The sequence below is a fragment of the Carassius gibelio genome, chromosome B20, assembly GCF_023724105.1.
Source record: "Carassius gibelio isolate Cgi1373 ecotype wild population from Czech Republic chromosome B20, carGib1.2-hapl.c, whole genome shotgun sequence".
NCBI lineage: Eukaryota > Metazoa > Chordata > Actinopteri > Cypriniformes > Cyprinidae > Carassius > Carassius gibelio.
This window is the reverse complement of record NC_068415.1, coordinates 24,988,700-25,005,655: the sequence shown is the minus strand read 5'-3', so window position 1 is coordinate 25,005,655 and position 16,956 is coordinate 24,988,700. Positions and strand designations below refer to the sequence as shown.

General features: G+C 43.1%; 1 protein-coding gene across 20 annotated transcripts in view; it reads right to left on the bottom strand.

Annotated features, from left to right (window-relative positions):
- Nucleotides 1–324: 324 nt before the first annotated feature.
- The window catches only part of LOC127984353 (protein 4.1), an 80,495-nt gene continuing 63,863 nt past the window's right edge, over nucleotides 325–16,956 (bottom strand). For 11 of the 20 annotated variants that reach the window (XM_052586976.1, XM_052586981.1, XM_052586979.1 and 8 more), the window contains 7 exons: nucleotides 16,010–16,063; nucleotides 13,741–14,268; nucleotides 12,809–12,937; nucleotides 12,374–12,472; nucleotides 11,827–11,907; nucleotides 10,526–10,637; nucleotides 325–1,274 (listed from right to left, as the gene is read on the bottom strand). In XM_052586976.1, coding sequence (XP_052442936.1) covers nucleotides 10,533–10,637; nucleotides 11,827–11,907; nucleotides 12,374–12,472; nucleotides 12,809–12,937; nucleotides 13,741–14,268; nucleotides 16,010–16,063 — 996 coding nt within the window. In that variant the 3' untranslated portion in view covers nucleotides 325–1,274; nucleotides 10,526–10,532. The remainder of the gene's footprint in view (nucleotides 1,275–10,525; nucleotides 10,638–11,826; nucleotides 11,908–12,373; nucleotides 12,473–12,808; nucleotides 12,938–13,740; nucleotides 14,269–16,009; nucleotides 16,064–16,956) is intronic. The other 9 variants (XM_052586978.1, XM_052586984.1, XM_052586990.1 and 6 more) reach the window with 3 other exon arrangements.

Here is a 16,956-nt window from a genome sequence, read left to right as displayed (position 1 = left end):
TTTCACATGCATTTGGAGCTTGGCGTGCATTAAATGTGCATTCAGCAGTTTTTTTAAGCTTTAGGCATGAATATATAAACAAACAAACAATGTTTAGAATCATCTGAATGGTGCATACTCACACAAGGTCAACTGCACAAATCATTTCATTTTAATTATATGGGGGTATTCTGATCCACGTCAATAGATGGCAGTGCAGCGTCTAACTTCACTGAAGAGCAGTGCTGCTAATGCTAGCTAAACACCTACTGAATTCACAATCATTAACCCCCCCCCCCCCCCCCAAACACACATCCAATCACTTAAGATGAAGCAGTCTCGGGGTTATTAGAGAATAAACAGACTTTAATGATAAGAGTGTTACACAAAGGGTCGGGTGGGGCATAAAACATGACAGATCATCCAAAGCTGCTTAAAAAAGAAAGAGAGAGTCTATCCTACCATTAACTGCTAAAAACAAGGTTGATGGAGCAGATGGGAGCTGAGAGAGAGAGAGACAGAGAGAAGAGAGCACGGGCCTCGCTCGGCCACTAAAAACTTCAGCGCTGGCAGTTCAATCTCATTTGTTCATTTAATCAAAAGTTCATGAAACAGATTAAAGATATTTAAAAGGGAAAACAGAGTGACCTTGTGGGAAATCATCTGATTTAAAACAGAAAGAAGAAAAAAAAATATATATATATGTGTGTGTGAATATTGGTGCCAGAAAATGTCTGGAGATGAGAAAGTTCCCACAGAGCTGCCTAGGTTTGATGGTGATGGAGGTCCTGCGTTGCATCTGGTCACTGAGAGGTAAAGCTGCTCATCCTCTCCTCGGGGGAATGTGTGTGTGTGTGTGTTTGACTGCATTGAGGAATGATTGGCTCCACCGTCCACCAATGAGAATCACACAGTGCCACTGTCCTGTGCTGGTCCCTTACAAACACTGTGACATCAGGAAAACACATTCACCTTTAGCCCCGCCCCCTCAACATCATCTTCACATGCTCACATGCTCCTCCACCACAAAGTGATCCATTACTCCTCCTCATGAACTAGGAATGTGAATTACTACTTAACAATAAAAACAACATACATCTGGTCTTCAGAAATGGTCAAGACAATCTTTTGAGGGATAGAGATAAAACAAAGACTAAAAAAAAAATAAAAAGCTACGAATGTTAGCTAAGTGGTTCTGTTTTGAATTAAAGAAGATGAAGATGTGTTTCTGTACAGGATCAGAGCCGCTCTTCTCTCCTCCACACGACGGATGAACTCTGAGCCGCTCTTCAGCTCTGAGAGAGAGAGAGAGAGAGAGAAAACAAAGTAAACAGTTACTACACAGATCTCTCAGAGCACAGGCATGAGGAGAGTGGGGTAAGATGTGCCACAGAACAGCGGTCAAACTCGTTCCTCCTAATTATCTGTTAGCCAAAGAAATATACGCTCAGCATATATATATATATATATATATATAAACATATTCATGGTACTTTCTCTTGATTCCTTCACCCACATTCTGAAGGAATCGAGCGAGTCAGTGATTCAGTCAAAGATTCAGATTCAATCACTTGACATCCATTCTACACTACTCAAAAAAAAAAATCTAAGAAAACTTTTTTTTCTTTCTTTTTTTAACATATACAGAGTAAAGCCCTGGTATATTGATCAGGTCAGTTAATAGCAGAGGGGGTTGCTACTCAGTTTCAGATGCTTTGGAGTTAAATTAACAACAGATGCATTCGATGGGCAACGAGACACAGGAAATGGTTTTACAAGTACAGGCCACTGATATTTTTTCACTAGTTTTGCCACATTTGGCTAGGTTCAGTGTCACATGTGGTGATACCTGGACCCCACAGAGTTTGCACAGGCAGTCCAACTCCTTCAGGATGGCATCAATATGTGCCATTGCCAGAGGGTTTGAAGTGTCTCCCAGCACAGTCTCAAGAGCATGAGGAGATGCCAGGAGACAGGACGTCTTTCCAGGAGAGATGGACAGGACCATAGATGTCATCCGCAGGACCGCTAACTGCAAGGAAGAACAGGGTTCGCTGCAAAATGACCTTCAACAGGCCAATGTCTCTGACCAAACAAAGTAGAAACAGACTTCATGAGGGTGGCCTGAGGGCCCGATGTCCTCTAGTGGGCCCTGTGCTCACTACCCGGCACCATGGAGCTCGACTGGCATTTTCCATTGAACAGCAGAATTTGCAGGTCACTGGTGAGAGCAGGTTCACCCTGAGCACATGTGACAGACGTGAAAGGGTCTGGAGAAGCCGTGGAGAATGTTATCCTGCTGTGACCAGTGTGGTCTGGGGAGGCATTTCCATGGAGGGACGTCTGCAGGACAGACCAGTGGTTCCCAATCACATTCCTGGAGGCTCCCCAATACTGCACATTTCGCATCTCTCATTTGTCTGACACACCCAATTCAGGTCTTGGAGTCTCTACTAATGAGCTGATGATCTGAATCAGGTGTGTTTGATTAAGGTGCCATGGAAAACATGCAGTACTGGGGGGAACGTGCTTGGGAACCACTGGGCTAAACAATGGCACCATGACTGACATTAGGTATTGGGATGAAATCCTTGGACCCATTGTCAGACCCTACGCTGGTGCAGTTGGTCGTGGGTTCAATGCCCGGCCTCATGTGGCGAGAGTATGCAGGCAGTACCTGGAGGATGAGGGAATTTATACCACTGCAGGTCCCCACGCTCGCATGACCTTGTTGATTATGTTTGGGTCCATCAGACGCCCCCAGGCTGCACCTCAGACTGTCCAGGAGCTCAGTGATGCCTGGTCCAGATCTGGGAGGAACACCCCAGGGTAATGTCGTCTCATTAGGAGCACACCCTGGTGTTGCACGTGGGGGCCATACAACTACTGAGTACCATTTTGGGTGCTGCAATGAAATTTCAGCAAAATGGACTAGCCTGCTGTATCAATTTTCACTTTGATTTTCTGGGTGTCTTTGAATTCAGCCCTCTGTGGGTTGATCATTTTCATTTCCATCAAACGACGTGGCATCCTCTCGTTCCTAACACATTACAGATATCCAGCATGATATTTTTCCACATTGAGATCTGATGCGTTTTCAAAGTGTTCCTTTAATTTCTTTTGAGCAGTGTATTAGCTAATTATTATCTTAAAGTATTTCATAAAGCGGCCAGGAAAACATGAAATATTCAGATCATTAGAAGATAATTACCCTAAAGCACCTGACACACTTTACCCCACAGCTGGCATTCAGAATCAGAATCAGAATCAGAATCAGAATGAGCTTTATTGCCAGGTATGTACACATACGAGGAATTTGTTTTCGTGACAGAAGCTCCGCAGTACAACAGAATGACAGCGACAGAACATAAAACACATAATAAAAGAATAAAAAATACAAATAAGTAGATAGTGAATAACAATATCCAAATGACAATTGTGGCAAGTATATTACAAAATGAAGTTATGTATGTACATATATATTGTGTGCAAAAATTTAAGTGTATACTAAGTATGTGTGTTAGATAAATAAAGTGTGTGTGTATATAAATATAAAGTGTAGTGTGTCCGCCGTTATTATAAGCTGTTCATAAGATGGATTGCCTGAGGGAAGAAACTGGTCCTGTGTCTGGTCGTTCTAGTGCTCAGTGCTCTGTAGCGTCGACCAGATGGCAACAGTTCAAAGAGGGAGTGTGCTGGATGTGAGGGGTCCAGAGTGATTTTGACAGCCCTTTTTCTCACTCTGGATAAGTACAGTTCTTGAATAGATGGGAGGGTTGAACCGATGATTCGCTCAGCAGTCCGGACTACCCTCTGTAGTCTTCTGAGGTCAGATTTAGAAGCTGAGCTGAACCAGACAGTTACTGAAGTGCAGAGGATGGATTCAATGATGGTGGAGTAGAACTGTTTCAGCAGCTCCTGTGGCAGGTTAAACTTCCTCAGCTGGCGGAGGAAGTACAACCTCTGCTGGGCCTTTTTCACAATGGAGTCAATGTGAATGTCCCACTTCAGGTCCTGAGAGATAGTGGTGCCCAGGAACCTGAATGACTCCACTGCAGTCACAGTGCTGTTCATGATGGTGAGTGGGGAGAGTGCAGGGGGATTTCTCCTGAAGTCCACGATCATCTCCACTGTTTTGAGGGTGTTAAGCTCCAGGTTGTTGAGACTGCACCAGACAGCCAGCTCTTTTACCTCCTGTCTGTAAGCAGACTCGTCACCGTCCTGAATGAGGCCGATGAGTGTGGTGTCATCTGCAAACTTCAGGAGCTTGACAGAGAGGTCCTTAGATGTGCAATCATTAGTGTACAGGGAGAAGAGCAGTGGGGAGAGAACGCACCCCTGGGGAGCTCCGGTGCTGATTGTACGGGTGCTGGATGTGTATTTTCCCAGCCTCACTAGCTGCTGCCTGTCTGTCAGGAAGCTGTTGATCCACTGACAGACTGAGGTGGGCACGGAGAGCTGATTTAGTTTGGGCAGGAGGAGGTTTGGGATGATCGTGTTGAAGGCCGAGCTGAAGTCCACAAACAGGATCCTCACATAAGTCCCCGGTCTGTCTAGGTGTTGCAGAACATAATGCAGTCCAATGTTTACTGCATCGTCCACAGACCTGTTTGCTCTGTAGGCAAACTGAAGAGGATCCAGCAAGGGCCCAGTGATGTCCTTCAGGTGGCCCAGCACCAGTTTTTCAAATGACTTCATGACTACAGACGTTAGAGCCACAGGCCTGTAGTCATTTAGTCCTGTAATTTTGGGTTTCTTAGGGATGGGGATGATGGTGGAACATTTGAGGCATGAAGGGACTTCGCACAGCTCCAGCGATCTGTTGAAGATCTGTGTGAAGATGGGGGCCAGCTGGTCAGCACAGGATTTCAGACAGGCTGGTGTAACACAATCTGGGCCTGGTGCTTTTTTCCTTTTCTGCTTCCGGAAGACCTGGCGCACCTCATCCTCGCTGATCTGAATTGCAGGTGTGGGGGAGAGGGGGGATGCAGGAGGTGAGAATGGTGAGAGTGCTTGATTGGAGAGGTGTTCAGGATGGGTTGCAGGAGCTGTTAATGGTGTGAACGGTAGTTTGGAGAGGCATTCAGGGCTGGTTGCAGGAGTTGTGAAGGGTGTGAATGGTTTTGTGGGGAGGCGTTCAGGGCAGGTGATGGGTGTTCTTTCAAACCTGCAGTAAAACTCGTTCAGATCGTCTGCCAGTCGTTGATTCTCTACAGTGCTGGGGGGTGGTGTCTTGTAATTGGTGATCTTCTTTAGACTTTTCCACACTGATGCAGAGTCGTTGGAAGTGAACTGAGTCCTTATTTTTTCAGAATAATTCCTCTTTGCCACTTTGATCTCCTTTTCCAATGTGTATTTAGCCTGTTTATACAAGACATTGTCCCCCTTCACGTAAGCATCTTCTTTGGCCTGACGGAGCTGTCTGAGTTTTGCAGTGAACCACGGTTTGTCATTATTGTAAATTAGTTGAGTCTTTGTAGGAATACACATATCCTCACAGAAACTGATATATGATGTTACGGTCTCTGTGAGTTCATCCAGATCGGTGGCAGCAGCTTCAAAAACACTCCAATCAGTGAGGTCAAAACAAGATTGTAAATCCTGCTCTGCTTCATTAGTCCATCTTTTTACAGTCCTTGATACAGGTTTAGCTGATTTTAGTTTCTGCCTGTAGGACGGTATTAGATGAACCAGAAGGTGATCAGAACGTCCCAAAGCTGCTCGTGGAACAGAGTGAAATGCATCCTTTATTGTGGTGTAACAGTGATCCAATATATTACTGTCTCTTGTGGGACATGTAACATGCTGTCTGTATTTTGGCAGTTCACGGGACAGATTGGCTTTATTAAAGTCCCCGAGAATGATTAAAACAGAGTCAGGGTGTTGTTGTTCTGTCTCTGTGATCTGATCAGCGAGTTTCTGTAAAGCTGAGCTCACATGAGCTTGCGGATGGATGTAAACACTGACCAGAATGAACGAGTGAAACTCCCGCGGCGAATAGAACGGCTTGCAGTTAATGAAGAGTGTTTCGATATTTGAGCAGCACGTCTTCTTTAACACAGTTACATCTGTACACCACCGTTCATTGATGTAAAAGCATGTCCCGCCACCACGCGATTTCCCCGTTGATTCTGTGTCACGATCCGCTCTAAACAGCTGAAAGCCCGGCAGATGGAGCGCGCTGTCCGGTATGGTGTCATTCAGCCAGGTTTCCGTGAAACACAGAGCACCAGAGTGTGTGAAATCCTTATTTGTCCGAGAAAGCAGAAGGAGTTCGTCCGTTTTGTTGGGTAGAGAGCGGAGATTTGCCAGATGGATGCTAGGCAACGGCGTTCGAAATCCGCGCTTCCTGAGTCTGACGAGCGCTCCCGCTCGCTTCCCCCGTCTGCGCGTCCTGAAGCGCTTGATCAGCGCCGCCGCTCCTCCGATAACAACGTTCAGTAAAACGTCTGAATAATTGAAATCCGGTAAAATATCCTGTGGTGTGTTCTGCCGAATGTTCAGCAGTTCTTCCCTGGTGAAACTGATGGCAGGAATATAACTAAAGACAGGACAAACTAACAAAAACACAAAAACATATGCGGAGCTCGTCACGGAGGCAGCCATCCTGTACCGGCGCCAGACTTGCAGGTTCATTTCATAAACACATCAGTCAAATCATTTCCATGACTTTTTCTCTGATAATACATTTGATATGTTGTTGCTGAATACATTTGCTTATGCTTATGTTAGCTGAAGAGCCCTTTTTTAATAAATGAGGTCAATGACAAACTCATGTCATCTGCTGTGTTAATGATCTCACCCTTCTTAGACTATTGCTCAAACACAGTGTGCACTCAAATCTAGCTGTAGTTTGAGGAGAGGTGGGAATGTTTGGATGTTCAGCAGCGGTGCTCAACTCAACATGACCTCCTGTCGATGATGACAGCGTAAACCCAGCTCTCTAGTCTCTCTAGCTCCTGATTTTGACATGTTGAAATGAACCTGAATCTGATGGGCTCTAGATCTGAACACATATCCTGCAGATATCCTGGCCTGTGAGATTTCTAATCCCAAGACAACACAGTCGCCCACTGTTGACACATCCGGAGGGAAGCGCATCGGCAGCGCTGCGAGTGCCTTTAATCTCTCAGAGGAGTTCATTGTTTGCTGGGGTGGAGGTCACGCTGGAGACGTGACAGCGCTCATATGGGCACTAAAGCACTTCCTCTCAGTGCCATGAAAACACAACACATCTAGACGCCACCTACACTGCACACCCAGTGACACCAGGCACTCTCAGTCAAAGATACTGATGAGGTTATTAAACTGGTGAGAATCATCCGAACATTAACCACAGCAAATGATGAGTCTCTAACTCAAACCCCTAGTGCCACCAACTGTCCAAATCTGCTCTTACGTTTAAGCTAATAACTAGGGGTGTAACGATTCACTCGTTTTCTCGATGCATCGATTACAAACCCTGTCGATTCATATGCATCAATCTTGAAACATGATTTTTGAATCGTGAATCGCCAATCTTGGACAGTAATCGATTAAAAATGCTAAGAATCGAATGAATCGCGATTTCTATAGCGATTCAATGCTTTCAAAATGTATACACATTAAATTACTACACGCACGAATTAATGGAGACCTTGAAGAGTGTTCGTGAATCGTGCCTCCATCTGTCCTTCACGCGCTCCCTTCGTCTCTGACGCAGCTGATGTGTGATCTATAGGACTCGTGGCCAGTAATACTAACGTGAAGTAGTTTTACTTTTCTGTAGTTTGTCAATGCTCTCTGCATCTTACCGATGGAGTTACCGGAGCCGTCGACAGCTGTATTTATTGCATGGACGGAGCAGAAATGTAAGTGTTTAAATCATACGCACAGATCCATTGAATGATAAATGTTTTTAAACGATGCGGATGAACCGAATGTAGGAAGGAAACTTTTAAAATTAACCACAGCATTAACAACGACCTTGAGATAGGAGCGCGAGATTTATCTGATAATCAAATGCAAGAAAGTAGCGTTTGTTTCATTAGCAAACAGACATCTGGCGCGTTTTCTCTCAGAATCATTCGCTGATGGAGAGGAAAAGTTAAATAGAGATGAAGACGTTTTCACACTGAAAGAGAAGTGATCTCGCTCTCATAGACGTGCCAGGCTATATCTGCAGCTAAACTGAATAAAAGCAGAATGAACTGATGAAACAAAAAAAAACCACAAACAATTTATGAATGATGCAGTGCTAATTGACATTTATTACAGTACAGAAACTATAAAGTATATTTTCTACCTTATTCTGTGCAGAAAATTTTAATAATTGCTAATTAAATGTAGCCTAGTATATAAAACAATCATAAAATTGCCATTAGGAAAAAAATATCGATTACAAATGATTGATTATTGTCCAGCAGTGTATTTGATTTATTACAGCTAATTAAAAGTAATTTAAAAAGAAGATAATTCCTTGTAAAAAAATAATAAAATAAATAAATAAAATATATTATTATTATTATTATTATTATTATATAGGCTACATACATAAAATGATTGTATTTGGCATTTCTGTCACTTCTGAAATTATGGCTACGCCCCTGGTGTGACAAAATGTTAGCTTATACATAATACTCTTTAAGCTCTTTTTAAAAAAAATTGGCTTACATACATTTTTACGTATGCCATGTCGCATCATTAAACTAGTATTTAACAATGGACAAAAGTTTTTTTTTTTTTTTTTACCTATGGTTCTCTAACCATAAATGCTACTGTAATTTGCCGCCTGACTAAGCATTTAAAGAATTTAGTAGAAGCATTTAAATACTCCCGTGAATGCACTTAAAGAATGCAGAATCGAATCGTTATAATCGAATCGAATTTAATTGTGAATCGAATCGTTCTAAATTTGCAAAAATCGTTCTTGAATCGAAAACCTATGAATCGTAATCGAATCGAATCGCTGCCTTGCCAAAGATTCACAGCCCTACTAATAACCTCTTTATAAAAGGGCTAAAAACACTTTTTAAAACCTTTTCAAACACCCCCCGACTGTTGCTCTGATTTTCACAAAAATATAAATCTGAAAATGTTCAGACCACAGTGAAATAAATTTATGGAATTCAAGTTGATTAGTTAAACCATTTTCAAATAATATGACAAAAGAGCTCATCAAAAAGACAACCAAAATTAACTTGGTTACTTATCCTCAGTGCTTTAGCATATTGATCCCAAATTTGGTGTGTTTCAGAGCAGCGCCAATTTTTCCTCCTAACTTCTTAACGGTTTGGCCAAAAGTCACAAGACTGGACTCTTTATAATTGAAGCAGAATTTAAAGTCAAATGGTATCCATTTTCTTTAATCCATGTTGGCCATTTTAAACTTTGATATAAAAGGCTACAAATGCATTGGTGTACTATTACAAAACCATTGTAATGTCATGGCCTGCTTTTCTAATCTGGGTGAGTACAGCGGGATTTTCAAAGCGTTTGGCCATAAAAGAGGGTTCATTACCAACTTTATTTAGACCAACGAGCATCTCCGAATCACAACACGAAGTATGATTATGAAGTTATGTGTTTGTTTTCTCCCGAGCACCTTATCAGTATGTGTGCTGTCTGCAGCCTGTCTCTGCGCTGATCTTCATTTACAAACACGTCATTAAAATGAAGTGTAACAAGTTTTCACGTCTCCCTTCATTATATCTAATGTGACCAAGCCCCCGCGCTGAATGCGCTATTCAGATTCAAACTGAAGCGCGCGGCTTGAATACACACACACAGAAGAAAAAGCAGCGAGACTGTTCAAGTTTTTTATTTTACTGTTTGCTTCGCGATGAGAGGAATAAGACATAATTCACCCCAAACAGATGCTAACGCATAGTTTACCGTGGAGGTGTGTGCGGAACAACCAATCAAACCTGACTATGTTAGTTGACCAATCAGAACACAGTATGCTACCGAAAGGTGGGGTTTAAGGAAACTGAATCTTTTGAACAGCTTCCCGTGAACCGTTTGGCGATCTCTGAGAATTGAGGTAATTTTAAAATGATATTTTGACAAAATGACAATGTTTTTTAACCTTGGATGGATTTAAACCTATTGTACAGGACTTATAAACAGTGATAGGAAGCTTCGAAGTTTCATCTTACTGGCTCTTTAATTACTGCATGCAGCTTTCTCTATAATAAATACTAATCTTTTTCTAATAATTTCATTAAGCAGCAGTGATTAACAAAAACACCACTATGTTTAATACTGAAAGGATAATAAAAGTTAGGGATTTAACAATCATATGATAATACTACTACGGTAATTTCTTTTCTGTTTTTTCCAAAGGTGTATGAGGATCCCCTAAAATGAGAGTCCAGTTCAGCACAAGTGAGTGTGAATCCACACTGCTTTAACATGAGAAACTGAGCAGATCCAGGACAGAGAAAAGAAAGAGACAAACACAAAAGGATAGATGACAACAAGAAAAAGAGCAAACCAAAGGGGAGAAAGGACAGGCTCTCAGTGGAGGAGGAGGCCGGAGCAGGAGGAGCCGCTGGTCAGAGCTTACCTGTCCTTCAGTCCTCGTCCTCGGCCAGCTCCGTCTCTTTGTGGACCACCACACGAGTGACAGACATGTCAGGGTGCTGCTCTTTGGCCTCCTTTATAGCCTGGGCCAACGCCTGAGCCCGCCCAAAACAAACCAACACAAACACACACAAGCAAACAAAAGGTTTAACGGAAAAAAAAACACAATAATGAATACACAAGCAACTGAACGCAAACGGATGATGGGAAACATACATGCATGTGAAGAACTGCTGCCGGGACCTGCGTGAACAGCTCTCAGTCTGAGAGGATGGCAAATGTCACATCGCTATGGTAACCTGTGTGCAGGCTCTTAACCAATCAGAAGCTGCGTGCATGTGTGCGTCATACGACACGAGCACCTGTGGTCATGCAGCTGAGCATCACGAGCTCCTCCACACTACAATCACACCTGCACAGTCTGTGACTCTCTCAACTTTACAATATCAACCCACTGAGATACTCAATAAACGCGCAGAAAAACCACAACAGATCAGCTGTAGTTAAGCTCAGACTGTATGTAAGGCAACATGATGATATTAGATTAAACAGTCTTCACAATCTGCCTTTACTGAGAGACTGACTGACTTTAGTTATCACAAAAGTTTACTGCATTCTTTAATTCTATGCCAGTGTTAACTTTCAAACTATTTCACTAACATAGCATGTGAGATTTATTTAGTGTAATATTCAACATTCACATAAACGCAGTTTCTCTGTCTTAAGTGGAAATAAAAAAAAGAAAATCAGATGTGTGTGCATATACTGGACCAGTGCATTCGGTCTTAAAGTGACAGCAGCTTAATAAACCTGCTGCTGTCTGTACTGTTAATGTGAAGAATAAAAACACACTCACTGCTTTAGCATCGCTTACAACTTCAGTAGATTCAATTTAAATCAGTGTATGTTTAACTGAATTTACAGCGATAAATTTTTTCACTTTATCACAGCCTTATCAGATGGTGTCCTGAGATCCTCACTGATGTCCCACAAACCAAAGCAAGTTTAAGCAAATGTGTAGATAGATTAAATAAAGTCAGAAGCATCAGGGCTAATAGAGGGAATTAGTTGACTGTTAGCAAACCCTGAGAAGACCATGTTGAAGAGAATGCTAAATAATGAGACAAACCAGTGGAAATGTTTCAGACCAAAGAAACCTGAGACATGTCTAAAAATAGACTCAGGCAACAATCAGAGTGTGCATCTGGCTTTATACATGTACACAGACGACAGTTGTGTGTGTGTGTGTGTGTGTGTGTGTGTGTGTGTGTGTGTGCGTCTCACCTGATCGTGATCAATGTCAGAGTCTCCCGTGATGACGATGCGCTTCTCAATGCGAGTTTCTGACTGCCCGCCCTTTAGTGTCTGTCAATCATTAAAGACACAGACATGATGTGAACTGCACTGAACAGATAACAGGACAGCACTTCATCTGCAAGTTTTCAATTCTGATTGTTTTTATAGGTTTTTGCATTGAAATACTAATTCAGTCTAATTCAACATCACTCACCGTTTCCTTGTAATTATTTGTCCCATTTACATTTTCAAAGTAAATCCTACACCAAACATTTCCAGTGTAAATAGGGCTTTGATTTGATGTTGTCTTAAATGCAAAAACTGGTCATACATAAAACTCACTTCTGATATTAAAATACAAAGGAACCTGCTCAAGCTCAAGATTGTCTGCTCTGCATCTATAACCCTACTCTTACCTGTCAGCTAATATCCTCCATCCTGAACAGGATCATTCGTCTCATAACCTCTCTCATCAGCCCAAATGTCACAGTCAGCGGTGTGTGTGTGTGTGTGTGTGTGTGTGTGTGTGCTGTACCTTGGTGATGTGTGTGGTGGTGGTGGTGCAGAGTGATTCAGAGGTGATGGTTTGAGCAGTCATGAGCACGCCTGGCTCCCCGTCTCCATTACCATCCAGCTGTCAATCACAGATCAAACACAAACACTCTCACTCTCTGATGAAACACAGCTGCGTGATGCTGCACTGATGCAGATCGTTTTAGTCAATCCTGATGAAGGTGTCAAAATTATGAGCAGCTTGACAGGATTTAGCATCAGAGCATTTCAACGCTCTTTTGAAAAAGTAATGAGCTATAAACCACAAGATAATGGCAATTCACAGCCACATTAAAACTACCTCACGAGGGAATGTATTTAACCAGAGAATACACACACACACATAGTGAGACAGATACTGTGATTATAGATCCAGTGCCATATGTGATCTCTTCACAGGATCACGTGACCCTCTCACCTGCGCGGCCTCGTACGTGATGGTCTTGGTTTCCGTGTGCACGATGGGGACCTCCTTAGTGGATATCTCCGTCTTCTGAGCAGCAAACGTGTCTGAGATGGTAACCATCTCAGTCTTCACAACAGGAGGCTACAGAGAGACAGAGACCGTCAGTGTGAAGCACAGGTACAGGAGGTGTGCGGTCTGACGTCTCACACACACACACACACACACCACTGCTACACAGCTCAAAGAAACACCACTATAGACTACACGTCTTTGGTATAACACATGCAGCCTACAAACTGGAAAAAAGCCAACAAGATCTGTCTGATGGTACATTAGTGCAGTTTTGGTTCCTGTGATCTTTGGCAGTGTTTACAGGACGACACACACACACTCAAAAGCCCACAAAACACACAGCGATGTGTGGTTATGATATCAGATGTCAATTTATTGAGCTTTTATTTCTATCAATACTTAAGATGTGCGCCATTTATCCGTGCAATTAACTCATTTGAGTGGCATTACTGAAGTTTCTGCTGCTCTCTCTCTACCAGCAGAGCGAAGAATCAATGTAAAACCACTTCTCATAGAAATATATCAAGTACACTACATTAAACATGCACCACTAAACTCCATGCAACGATAGATGACATGCAGCGCACAAGATACAAGCATGCAGCGACTCAGAATACTGTGTTCATGTGTGTGTGTGTGTAGAGGAGTAGGATGGCATAAAAAAAAATTCAACTTAAAGGCGAGAGGATGGAAAGACAAACATTAAGACGCTTTCATTTATACAGTAATGGCTTCCTTTAAAACAGGCTAGAGAGAGGTTTCAGCCTTGCGCAGATAAAGCAGGATCTTCATCCAGGAAGGAGGAAGGAGCGGGAAATGGAAGAGGAGATGAGGAGAAGAGTGGCCGTCACAGCTTTTGGGATGTCAATTACCTCCGAACAACAAATAACCTGCGGCAGGTGCTCTGCTTCCACACGAGAGGCGCTGCCATTCACGATGTGAGGCTCCTCCTCCTCGGCAGTGGGCGGGGCTTCAGCTTGGAGGGCGTGTCCATTGGGAGCTTCGTCCGTCGTCAGCAGTGGCTCGTGTGTACGCTCTGCTGCTTTCTCTTCCTTCGCCGCAGGGCCGGGCTCAGCTGCTTCTGCAGATGGCTGTGACTCTATCACAGAGGGCGGGGCTTGTTGAGTAAGCTCCGCCTCCTGTTCCTCCTCAGGCTCTTCTTTGATCTGTTGGATGGAGATGCTTGTGCTGGGCGGCTGAGCGTGGTACTCTGCCTCCTCTTCACTCTCGCTGTCTGATGATAAACTCCTCTCCTCCTTGACCTCCGTCTCCACGGGAATCGACGCCTCAGGGGCGGGGCTCTTGGGTTTGGCTTTAACGACTTCCTCGATGACAACGGTCTCTTCCACAACCTCTATGACCTCTGGCTGGTCGTCCACTTCAGGTTTGACCTCTGCACTCTACACCAGACAAGCACACAAACACACACGAGGGATGGAGAGAAAAACAAAAAACATAAACCATGACCACAGAAACAAAACTGAAGGAAACAAACTTCCTGCAGACCTTAGTCGAAATCAATGTCACTGTATTGCAAATAAAAACAAGGCTGTGACAGAGAGATGTACAGTCTGCTCAATGAGTGCACTTTAGTGGACCTTGAAAACGCATACTGTTGCGCACTTGAGAAGCAGCAAAACAGTCTACAAGAACTAAACCTGGTCTTGTCTGGTGCCTAAAACAAGAGGAAACATCGCCACGGTTCACAAAGCAGAGGTCGATGTCTTCTTTAGTTGTGCACAATCCCTATCACTTGCCCTGTCCGAATAGCCACAGCTGTGTCTTTGCCCTTGACTACTTATATGACGTATTGTCTGTATTTGGCCCAAGTAAAATGCACGGCGCAGGTGCACTCAGGGCGTGTCCAAATCCACATTTTAACGACAGAAAAATGGTCCCATTTTTTGAATGGGTTGTCCCTATTCTCTTAATGAACAATGGGCGTAACGTTCAATAAACCAACCAAAGTGTCATCTCCCATTCCCTTTAAGAGGTTAAAGCGAGCGAGCAGATCATCTACGGGACAAGCAGGAATCCACCAAAGCTTCCCGAGGTGAAGAATGCATGGGATGAAGTAGAATTTCATTCATCATTATAACTAGTAATAGGCTGAATTGCAAATAGGTATCCTAGTTCTAATACACGCAATGACTATCCATCATTGCATTTGTATATGTAGCCTACACAATAATAATATTTTACACTGTAATCCTTTTGTTTTTAATATTTGGCATGTTTGTGTGACGCACCCCTGTGTGTAATAAGCAAAGTCATTATGCACTTTGGACTGCCCAGAGGCGCAATTTCTACCAACGCACTCTTTGAATAACAAAACAATATTGTGCCATTGACTTTAGACTTTAGACCAGGTTTGAGTTGGTGTATGGTGCAGTCTATTTTCAGCTCATATAGCTATGCGCCTGAACTCTTTTTTTAGACCAGCACGCCCATGGGCACACACATGGGTGCAAATGCATTTGCTAATTAAACGACGTGGCGCTGGACACGAAAATGCTAACTGCGTCTGACCAAAACTTTTTCCCGGCGTTGCTTTGCGCCGGGTGCACGATAGGCCCATGGTGTATTAAAAATGCAAATGTTTGCTGAACTTCTTTTTTGGTTTCAATACTTTGCATTTTAAAATCAACTTCTAAATGTCTGTTCAGTATTCAGTAGGGATATAACAGATAACGATTTACTTAGTGGTGCTCCTAAATTAAGCCACAAAGAGGAGTTGCAGCTGTTGTACAAAATGAATATACTTGTCTTTGCACCAGTAAAACATTTAGCTGTTTTTCTTTAAACAAGATAAAGCTACTGAGTAAGCGTCAGACTGAACACACTGTACATCTGTCCCTCACAGCACTGCTCTCATTTGTGCTGAATCAAACATCCATAAACACTGCTACACCACACACACACAATCAACAAGCAACACAATGAGAACGAGAGGATCATAACAAGCTGAGAGATGGATGAATGCATGGACAAACACACGGATGATCAATCTGGTGAAGATGAGAGAAGAGGGCTGGAGTCATGAGGTCTGCAATGGAAAAGGATGAGATGTGTGTGTGCAGTGTTAGGTGTGTGTTTGCTCAGGTGATGTTAGGTGTTAGGCTGAGCGAGGACGATGACCACCTTGCTGGTGTCTCTGCTGTCCGTCCCGGGACGGGGAGGGGTTTCCTGTGGAACCTGGAGGTAATCATAGACACAGTCACTCAAACACACGCTCTCAGAGGAGTCCTTCACGGGACGAGACCCGATCACAGGAGATGCATTGAGACACGTGTCTCTACTGACCGCTAGTGATCGGATGTCCCCAGACAGCCGGGGGAAAGAGAGTGAACGGGTTTGAGACGGCAGTCAGCAGTGATGCTAGTGAACAGAAACATCACACACACAGACGACGGCAGAGACGTGATGATTTGCTCATGATGTTGTTACTGGATGTTTAGGACCAGTCCCTCTAGAGCTGTTCTCATGTGTGTGATTCACAGACTGCTGTGTGTGTGTGTGTGTGTGTGTGTGTGTGTGTGTGTGTGTGTGTAGAAACTGAGCTGTAGCTCTCATTCATATAATGACAATATAACCACGGTTTGATTCTGATGGCTTTGTTGTACATTTAGTTAAATTTGTTGTCCATTTCTGAACTGCTGTTAGATGTGTAAGAAATAATTAATTCATCTATGGACGACTGTTCAAAAGGTCATTATATATATATAAAATCAAATACTATGATTAATGTAGGATGCATTAAATTGATCAAAAGTGACAGTTAAGACATTTATAACGCTACAGAAGATATATATTTTAAATAAATGCTATTCAACAAAGAATTCTAAACATTATATCAGTATCACAGTTTACACAAAAATATTGTGAAGCAGAACTCAACGTTCAACACTGATAATAAAACCGACCCCAGACATTTGAACAGTAGTCCATTATTTCTATTTGCCCCCCCCCCCCCCCACACACACACACACACACACAGTGTTTCTACACACATCAGCGAGGGCTGGATCAATCCCAACTGCCAGATCTGAGCATGAACTTGGTTTGCTTTAATGAGGTGCAGAAGAGAA